General features: G+C 35.4%; 1 protein-coding gene across 3 annotated transcripts; it reads right to left on the bottom strand.

Annotated features, from left to right (window-relative positions):
* Nucleotides 1-971: 971 nt before the first annotated feature.
* LOC114651658 (probable N-acetyltransferase camello) lies at nucleotides 972-9,858 on the bottom strand. Of its 3 annotated transcripts, XM_028801494.2 has the most exons (4): nucleotides 9,722-9,858; nucleotides 3,562-3,632; nucleotides 3,318-3,376; nucleotides 972-2,050 (listed from the first exon to the last, which is right to left on the bottom strand). In XM_028801494.2, the coding sequence occupies exon 4, from the start codon at nucleotides 2,042-2,044 to the stop codon at nucleotides 1,379-1,381; it is 666 nt and encodes a 221-aa protein (XP_028657327.1). In that variant the 5' UTR covers nucleotides 2,045-2,050; nucleotides 3,318-3,376; nucleotides 3,562-3,632; nucleotides 9,722-9,858; the 3' UTR covers nucleotides 972-1,378. The 3 variants fall into 3 exon arrangements, with proteins under 3 accessions (XP_028657327.1, XP_028657329.1, XP_051784444.1); XM_028801496.2 differs by lacking the exon at nucleotides 3,318-3,376; XM_051928484.1 differs by lacking the exons at nucleotides 3,318-3,376; nucleotides 9,722-9,858 and having other exon boundaries at nucleotides 3,562-4,180.
* Between the last annotated feature and the right edge of the window lie 854 nt (nucleotides 9,859-10,712).

Genomic DNA, 10,712 nt, shown 5'->3' with positions numbered 1-10,712 from the left:
TATTTATGAGAATATTGTAAATTGGAAGTTAACATAAAGCATGTCACAGAACCAAAACATATCTTAGAAATTTACTGGTACATTGCTGGGTGGACAGTATTGATGCACAAATTAAGTGTCAAGTATTCTAGGAAACCAGACCTTCTCATTTCCCAAATCAACAATTTGCATAACTCCCATCAAATTCTTGGTTTTGCTTATGATGAAATAAAACCATATAGATACAAGTAAGTTTACAGTACCACTAAAGTTTTCAAATACAACCTCAGAATTAAGCCTGATCTGTCTGGAAAGTTTAGATGTCTAAAAATTGAGAGTAGCTCATAATCTATTCAAGTCAAGCCAAAGAGCAAAATGTTAGTTTTCAATTATTATCATTTATCTGACATCAGAAACCTTTTCTGTAACTTTAACTGGGACTACTTCCTGAATATTACTGACCCTGGAAACCAAGGGCTGTTATGGTAAGCCTCTGTAACATGAAGGTGAGGCCAAATCTGAAAGACTGCATGCAGTTCTAGTAACCATGGTAAAGTATTAGAAGCTGTACTAACTAAGAAGAAATAGATACAGTATGTATTCCAGGACAGACGGTGAAGTCCTACTCTGATGGTCAAATGGAAAGCAGATCAGGCTGTTCTTCAAAATGGTCTAAGGCATCAAGAAAGATTATCTATTTTTTTTCGAACAGTAAATCAGGTACTCAAGGATGCTGGTGGATAGTAAGGGGAATTGCATGTAAGCCGATAGTCAGGAAGCACATTAACACAACACTTCTTCACAAAAAGGTTTGTGGGAATCTATAAAAAAAAAATGTAAATTCACACAACTAAAGTGGAAACCTTTAACGACTTAAAAATATCTTTAAAAAAAGTAGTAAATAAGTATAAATGTGTAAATCCTAGTAAATTCTGAGGACAGGTGACCCAGGAATGTCCTGGATTCTACACAATGGGTCTTGCCTTTACACATTGAGACTGATATGCATAATTTTATTGCTCACAACAAAAAGGTCAAAACACAATCTGTGCACATCACAAGCAGTATTTGGTTGTCAGATGCATAGACAGAGCCGGAAACACTGGAACTAGGGTTTTCCAATACATCATTAAAATTTAAGCATTGCTTTTCTGCGGAAAAGATTTAAAAATTTCAATGCACAATAAAAAATCATTATGGGAACACATTTTGAATTTAGGCTGTTCTATACTATGTCACATAACATTAGCTTTGTTATCATGCTTGAAGCAGGAATTAAAAATGTAAATCACCTTATACAAAGACAACAATTCTGACAATTCCAAAGTAGCTATGGGTAATTCAGGAAGTGTTTAACAAACAATCATCAAATTATGATAAAATATGGAAATTTAAAATCTTAATCATGTGCAAGAATGTCATACCTGTAAACAATTACAGTAAAATTACACAATTTTGCAATACGCTCAGGAACAAGAAATTCTCTACTTTTTTTAAAACCAAAACACTCATAAAGTTTCTGTGCCTCATACTGGACAACAGATGTCTTCAGTATGACAGTAGGGTATCCATTTTCACGAGCAAACTGTAACACCGTCCTACAGAGGGTTTTTGCAATTCCACGACCTCTATAATTCTTTATCACAGACATGCGCTTTAACTCCAAAGTACCTGGCTCCTCTTTAGAGGGAAACGTTGACACAGTGGCAACCACATTCCCATCACATTCCGCTATCCAGAAACTTGAATCTTTACTTTGCATATAGGATTTGTTAATGTCAAGTAAATCTTCATTTAGACTTCTTTCAATATACGCTCTGAAGTTGATATTCACCACTTGACGTGCTGCAGCCAGTAGAAAGGTAACAGCCATGACAGGAAGAAGAAAGGACTTAGAGCTCAGAAGAAGTGCACAAAATACACACATTAGTGATAGCTGCATGACAGGCTGTTTCAAACAATGCGTAAAGCAGGCAGGAATATGTTCACTCATTCCAATTGCAAATATATCTCGCACTGCATCATAATCTTTATCTTCATATTTTCGTATATGGTAGTTGGCCATGATGGGCTAAGGAAAAAAAAAGAAAAATAATATGTCCTTGTATATATGTATCAGAATTTTGATGACTGGGTGATGCAGCAGTAATTTTCACAAGAAGTGAATTTTCCAATTCTAAATCCATTCACTATCTAATCTTTTTCTTTTCAAATACAAATCTACATTATGACTAAACCTAATTTGATTACTGGGGTGGCAGGTCAGTCACACTTCAAAAAATTGAATCCTGCATCCATAAACCAAAAATTGCGACTCTTCAATTCCACCCAGGGGAGTAAACGTTAACATTATTCAAAGTTATTGTCTGTCTGTATACCTGCATTGTTATCACTCTTTAATTTAATATTTTCTTTATCAGTATGCTGCTGCTGGTGTATGCGAATTTCCCCTTGGGATTAATAATCTATCTATCTATCTATCTATCTAAACCTTTTAGCCACACCATCCCATTCTCACAGGATAATAATGAAACACTTTTCCACATATAAGCCTGGTTTAGTGAGTGGTTGTATGTCTTCTCTTGACTTGATGCCAGAGGCTGCTGTGAAAGTTTTTCATGTTTAGCTTAGATGGGTAAATCAGTTATGTTTTTGGCCTCTGACATAAGTACTTGCACTGCAGAAACTTTCCCCAAGATTTCAGTTTTAACCAAATTCCGAAACAAAATTTGGTATAGTTAGTCTCTAGTTTGACCACTGATGTTTTTAAGATGGTGGGCAAGAAGAAAACTAGCATGAATACCTGCTTTAAATAAAGCTCATAAGCACATCTTTTACAACTTTACACACTTTTCAATATGTTTTACCAACTTAATGTTAACTCAGCAGTAGTGGGACTATATCATACTGTATTATACTTAGAGAAGAAAGAAAAGTCAGAAGAACAGGCACTGTCTCAACTATCCAAAAAATACTTGAATTCAGTATCTTTAGCCAGTCAAGCAAGACACGTTTATTTAAGCATAACAAAAAATATGATATAACTTTTAGAAATCAGTTATGAATACTTAAAAATTTATTAATATATAATCTTTAAATTGGTATAACAAATCTGAAAACAAACTGCATAAAAATATACAAATGTGAGGTTCTAAAATGACACCTCCTACTGATTACATTTGGAATTACAAATAAACATTTCAGATAAATATACTTTAAATAACACAAAAATAATTACTGAAATAGGTGAATTAAGGATAGTGCATAAAAAATATAATCAAGCATATAAAAATGACTGCATGATCCCTGCATTTTAAATAGTTAAATTATGAACTTACCAAATAATCAGTCAACACAAATTGCTTTCAATTAAATGTAACAACAATGTTACACATAGCTATGAAATCAAAAAAGAAATGCAATATGATTAAATACCAATAGTATTTCACAGGTTTAAAGACACACTGTTAAAAATTACAGGTTAAAAGACACACTGGTCAGTTATTAATTCTCTAACCTGGTATATTTTAGTAATGTGTACAAAGATATAATTTTATATTACAGGGCTGGCACTTTGCTTACCTGTGAATGTGGACTTCCTCTCCAAGCAGGAATGTGAAAAAGTCTTTTGTATACTTTTAGGTAAATTTCTCCTATCATGATAATGGAAATAAATTAGGAAATGGGGTTAATAAAAAAAATTACATTAGTTATAATTACACTGAGAATAGTAGTAGTAATAGTGATTTCAGAGGACATTTTTCTAATCTTAGTTACAGGAGCCTACCTCTGTGGTTTGAACCACGATGTTTTACATTTGCTTAAGATAACAAACAAAAATTATTAATGCTTAAGCTATGCACTGAGACAAGACACCACTGCAACTTAAGCATTCATTTTGTTTCATAGTTTTTTATTGCCTTGGTCAGCACAATCTCTTTCAGTGACAATATGGTTGCCCATCTCCTTTTCCTGGCAGGTTTCTTGAAGAAGGGAAACTTTACTCACATCACTAGTGATGCAGCCTCACTGAAGTATTTATAGTGCTGATGACATGACACAAGCAGGTTGAATGTACACTGTTAGGCATAATCCCTTTTAAAACTTCCTGGAATGCTTTCAGACAGTATGATGCATTGTCTGTAACCACCGCTAAAGTGTCATTAAGATTCAGCTAGTTGTTGTGATAGGGACTGAAGTGCTGCCTGTGAATAGGTGGAAAAGTTGCAGCTCTCCATAAAGATAACATCTGCCAAAACGTACTGGTCTTCAGTACCTATAATTGTAATTATGTAAATTATTTATAATGATTCTTAAATCTTAAATGTTTACAAACTAAAAACATTCATCATTGCATCTGTAGCTTCATCTACTGCATATCTGAAAATAATTAATTACAAAGCAAAAGTCAACTAATCTGAAAGACGCTAAATCCGGGAATTAAACAGAACAAAAGTGACATGCTTTTAAGGGCTTGTTGTATCTGAGGAGAAGCCTGCTCTTCTGCCCAGGTTTGTTGGTGATGAGTTTATAATGGAAGAGTCAAATGTGGACCTTGCGTGTTTTGTCACCACAAGACAAAAAAGATTTATTAAATCCAGAAACATCACTGTTAATTTTTAAAAGGGAACGCGTTAACAATAAATATAATTTCATGTTCAATTAAAACTGCTTACATAAAAGAATTACCATACAGCCAAATGTTTACTCATGTATCACTATGTTGAGAACTATGTGGTCTTGGCTATCAGTGGTTCCATCAACTACAACATAAATTTTCTTGCCACAAATCTTTCGAAGAACGGCGTCCATATGTTGTTCAAAGACATGGGACAAAGGAGTCAGACGAAAACTGCTCTCATTTTCTGGCAGTGCGCCTCCTTGTTTACAGTGTTTAATAATGAAAGGATGAATCTTCATCATTTTTTCGAGCGGTATGTCTGACTCACATGGCCACAAAGTCCTCCACAAACTGGCATCTTGCATCTGACGATTTTGTTGTTTCCTCTATTGTTACCTAAAGAAGAACAGTTTTTGAACTTAACTTCTCCTTGTTCATGAGATGGGTTTTAGATTTGATATGGTCATTGCAAGTATCTTTTCATCTCCAGTCTATGGTATGCTGGCAAAACTTGCAGAAAAGTTGTTGTCCAGATTCGTAAAAGTCACCGGGATATTGTTGTGCCTTCAATTTTGCAGTTAAGCGCGCGTTTCTTAGTTTTTTCGACGTAGTTAGGGTATCTGATACTGCTTGCTTCGACATTTCTGTCTCATGCGGCTACCTAATTAGTGTGCCTTTAACATTAGTATTCCTGAAGCATACGAAAAAACTCGTAATCCTGGCCCACCTTAAATCCATTTGCACCTCTCCATCAGCGTCTTTTGTTTTGTATATGTGTCGATTAGCACAAGCAGCAAGCACCCTGTTATCCCATCCCCCCACTGCCAGAGCTCATCTCGGGCAAAAAGCTCTCCCAGCTCAAGCCAAGGCTCCTTATCTGCATGTGTGGTGCCTGGAGTTGTATAGGGTAAACAATATATTTGGAATACGGTAATCCCTCACTTATCGCGGGAGATAGGTTCCAAGGCCGACCGCGATAACTGAATTTCCGCGAAGTAGGGATACCATATTTATTTAATTATTTAACGTGTATTTGGACGTTTTTAAACCCTCCCTGTATTGTTTACAACCCACCCTTTACTCTATTAATAACAGGGACAACTGCTAAGCAATATGAAATCGGTAGATAAGTTTACACTTACTGTATAGCGAAGTACACATAGCTATATATGACGTGATGATGGTGATGAATATGCTGCGCAGTAAAAATGATGACACTTGCCTAACGCCTGACTTTATTGAAAAGAAACTAAACTTGCAGTGCCGCTATTCAATGACACTTGCCTAACGCCTGACTTTATTGAAAAGAAACTAAACTTGCAGCGCCGCTATTCAATTACACTTGCCTAACGCCTCTCCTAAGGGGAGATACTGTGGGATCTAGGCATCAGTCAAAGCACCAATCACAGGCCCGATTAGAAAGCGGGAAGCTGTGATTTGTTGTCTCCCTCCCATGTAACAATCACAGCCCGTGTTACAACACACTTAGTCACCGAACTTGTTTTGTTGTTCTTAGACTAGGAAATACTACTACTATATTTAAAAACCCGCGAAGTCATGAATCCGCGAAAAGTGAACCGCGAAGTAGCGAGGGATTACTGTACATACATTTCATGTGTGTTCCGTGTCTACAACGATCTGTGAAATTTGTAGAATGAAGTGCGAGTCAGGAATCGTTGAACATATAACTATGCAATAATTGACAAAATGTAGACATGAAGTGTATAATGTGTGAAGACTGAAGTCCAAATATCAAGTAAACACTTTCACAAAAGGTATAAGTATAGCAAAACAAGTGCGCTTTTATTCAAGAATATAACCATAGAAAAAGAAATCGGTTTAAGGTACAATGCTGACACGACAGCTTTGGTGGTGCTGCATTAATATATGACAGCTTTGGTGGTGCTGCATTAAGATACGGCAGCTTTGGTGGTGCAGCAGTAAGAACTGCTGACTGATAATCAAAAGGTCACTGGTTCAATATCGAGTGCGCCTGATTTGAGTAGTGAGCTGCTCTAATTCTTACTATTATACAATAAAAACATACATTTGATTTGAGTCTGTAACAGCCGGTGTAAATTTACGGTACTTGTAATAAAAGTTTTTTTTTTATTCAGTTTTATTCTCTCTGTCACGTTCACGCTCTCCTCAATCTGACACTGCTGTTTTCAAATAAAGATGTGCTATAACGGAGGTGAACTCAGATGATGATGAGGGTTCTACATTGGAGAAAGAGAACAGAAGCCCTCCTCACAAGAAATGTCCACTCACACATAAGAACAACGCAGCTGTACCAGGCGTAAAGGTGAAAGATGACACAGTTTGGATGCAGCAAGATGTTGGGCGTCATCCTGCCAGTCAGTCTGCCCCACACATGTCCTTCAAAGAAAAAAAGCAGGGCTTACAGAGCTCACCAAGGTATCATGCGAAGTCCTGTTTGTGATTATGTTTTGTTATGGTCTTTATATGAAAAGCACATGTTACTTATCTAAAAGCCACATCAAATGTTATTTACCTTGATTTATTTACTTATCTTCCTACAGCGTGAAGTCAAAAGTAGACTGCAGAGCTTCCTGGGTCATTGGTCCAAATTATAACTTTTTTGCTTCATTTTGTAATTGAATATACAGTACTTATGTGTTTTCGATTAACTTGAAAACACCTGTGTTACTGGAATTCAAAAGCTTGGAATTACCCAGAATTTTCTGTGTTTTTGACAAAATTTGATACTTTCATATCATGGTACCATTCAATTTAATTAAATTTAAATATTCTGTGCGATTCCAAACTTTTAAAAGCTAGTAAATTTATGAAAAATTTTTTAAAAGAAACTTTCTGAAAACGTTATTATTACATAATAATCCATTCACTGTAATATAGACAGCAGAAGTAAATCCCTTTGTTCACATTTCTTCACAAACATATGAAGAGCATAAAAGTATTTTAGAGACAGGAAATGAGACACACATTATAATAAAAGTTTAATTTCAGATAATAAATGAAGACTAATGTCTAACAGCCCTCTTTCTATTCAATTGCACTTGCACATTCTCTCAACCTCTCTCCCCATCACAAAAGATCTGAACATTTGAAAATGTGATGTTGAACAAAGCTACTCTATAGAAAACTCTGAAACCAAATTTCCAGCCAGTCTGTCTATGCTGTTTATGCAATGTAAAAATTCTGATATCTCACAGTCCCTAAGTATAGGCTTTCAGAAAATGTAATAACTATTCAGTATTCTGGCATTCATATTTTTTCTGTCTCTTTATGCTTGGTTCTGGTTTGCAAGTTATTTGAGTTGGCAGGCACTTGAATTTCTTGCTTAAAAAGGCAAACTCATTCTCTTCTTTGTAACATATTTTCAAAGCAACTTAATATTTTCAAAATTTTCTAGATTTACAGTACTGCTAAGTTTTTAACACAGTACTGTCTATAATTACTGCACTTATTTCTATGAATTAATATTTACTAAGTAAAAAAATTAATTATGCACTCTACAAGAATAAACCTCCTGTTGTTAAACAAAACATGGAATGTTTTAGTATCTAGACTGGCGTTGCCCAGTGCAGTAGTACAGTGATTAGTGCTGCTGCTATACAGATCCAGCATCCTGGGTTTAAATCCACAACCTGGTTGCTGCCCTTATTAAATCTGCATATTCTTCATGTGTCTGTGTGAGGTTTTTCTCCCAGATCTCTAAAGACACAGGGATTAGGTTAACTGGTGACACTAAATTGACCCAGTGTGGCTGTGATCGTCCGTGGAAACTGTGTTGGACTCATGTCCTGTCTAGGGCAGTTTCCTGCCTTGCACACAAAGCTGCCAGAAAGTTTGCAACTGCTATATTTTGTAGACCGGCCTGTCTTTAGCAAGGGTATCTACAAAGGGAGAAAAGCACCTTTAAAGCATAACAGAGACAACTCATTGAAATACTAAAAAAAATCATGAGACTATAAAAATGGCAAAATGAAAAATATAGCATTTTGGTGTTTCCCAAAACGGCTGCTTTCCTGATTATTCAAGATATATACTCTATGAAATAATTGAAAGAGTCCTCACTACATCAGTATATTCTGTATGATTAATTAAAATAAAATTAAAAGTATTTTATAAGTACAAGCAAAAACTTGTATTTCATTTCCTTTGTTTTTCCAACTGGCGCATAGTCAGGTGAAGTAATTCCTGCCAGTACCAGGATTTGAAAACCACAACCCGAAGGTATGAAGGCTAAAGTCTTAACCGCTAGCTACAGCCCACTGTGTTTTGCCTTTTAATCACATCGACTGCTGGTGGTGGTTAGCCCTGGCTCTCCATACACTGTGCAAAAAAATAAAATATAAATAAAAATAAAGGGAGTGCTTACAAAAAGGAATCCCTCCATGGCACTATCATTAATTAGTGCGCTAGTTCATTTCGAAGAAAGCAGTTTTGAAAACACGTTAATGTTTCAAGCATGGACAACCAAAATCATTTAGGAATGCTTTTTAAAGAATTGTCCATTTAACAATCAGATTAAATAACAAGATCATTACTTAAAAATCTTGCAAAGCTTCAGATCTGACTCGGAGATGTCTTCCTTTGTCAAAAGGTCAAACCTGCCTCTACTGTTAATTCGAATCTTGACAGATGAGCTGGAAGCTGGTCCATTAACTTTTAACCACTGAACTATGATTATATATTACTGTATTTATATGGTGCAGTAGCTGTGTATATCAAAGCGTTCTCGATGCTTGCTTTAAATTGTATAAGGCGATAGATGGTACTAAAGTCTGTAACCCATAAATATTGTCAATCTATTAAAAACCTTTATAAGCAAATTTCAATGTACTGTATTGCACAAATACCAGGTCAAAATAACGCGAATCACACAATTCGTGCTCTACCACCGAGTAAAAGAAATGCGCTGATTTACATATTGGCAAAACGTTGTGCTTTTTGCTATTATTTATAATCCACTAAACAATAGAACTATCTAACATTTGCAATTTTCCGTTATTCTTATTTTAATATTATTTGACGAAAAAAAAAGAAAAACTTCTTTAGTAGTCCCTCGTAAGCCTTTTTAAAAATATTATTCATAAAAACACAGTTTCGGGATATATAACATGAACAACTTACTTGTCCCCTAATGTCCAGCACTAACATCATGTCAGCGAACCGGAAAAAAAAACACTTGCCAAGTGGTTGTTTTAATATCGCGAGAAAACGCTTCGGCTATAATCCTTGGAAAAAGCAAATTCAACAAATCTTTATTGTCACGGCACACCATTGGTGAAATGCAGTGTACAATGCGCTGGGAAATGAAGATGTACTACTTTACTGTTATCTAATGTAAATATGTAAAATATGGATACGTGTGTAATACACTTGTTAGCGGCAGCGTATATCAGCGATGACTATGTTCTTTTGTTTCTGAAAGTCGAATCCTATGGGAATTATTACCATTGTGGATGACGTTTGTTAGCCGTTCAAGATCATCGCAAAAGCCATAAATATTACCGCGTTTCAGATTTGAATAAATAGCTATATTCATTGAGTTCATGCTTTGCATATTTTAAAAAATATTACATGTAAATGCACGTTTCGGGCACATTTCTCATTTAAAAGCGAAGTTATACTGCTTTGATTCGCCTTCTGAAATCCTTTGCTGTATTATGACAATACTGCAGTAAATAAAACACTGAGACTCTACACACCTCCTTGATAAGGCAAGTGCCATAGAGGAGACTGTCAGAAACCCAAAACTATTTCGAGGAGGATCTTGATTATGATATATCATTCCGATAAAATAGCATTTTCAAGAAGAACTGCCTGTTGTGTTAACGGCCACAAATAGGATAGCTTCACATTAAATTAACAAATGGATCTGGATATCAAGGCAGGCTCAGTGCATCAAACTTTAGTCACACTAGTGGTGCTGTCACACAAATCCAAGATAAAGGATTTAAATTTAAACATTTAATATTTATTGTGAGCAACCTGGAAGGTACGTGGGAATATTATGCTAGCTAAAAAACAGCTTCATTAGGTTTATTTACAAGCCGTCAATAGATTTCTGACATTGATTGAGGTGTACATGACAGGTAACCCAACTAAACTTGGCACAAAA

This window comes from Erpetoichthys calabaricus, chromosome 5 (assembly GCF_900747795.2).
Source record: "Erpetoichthys calabaricus chromosome 5, fErpCal1.3, whole genome shotgun sequence".
Classification (NCBI taxonomy): domain Eukaryota; kingdom Metazoa; phylum Chordata; class Cladistia; order Polypteriformes; family Polypteridae; genus Erpetoichthys; species Erpetoichthys calabaricus.
Note: the sequence above shows the minus strand (reverse complement) of the source record. Positions and strands in the feature narration are given on the sequence as shown.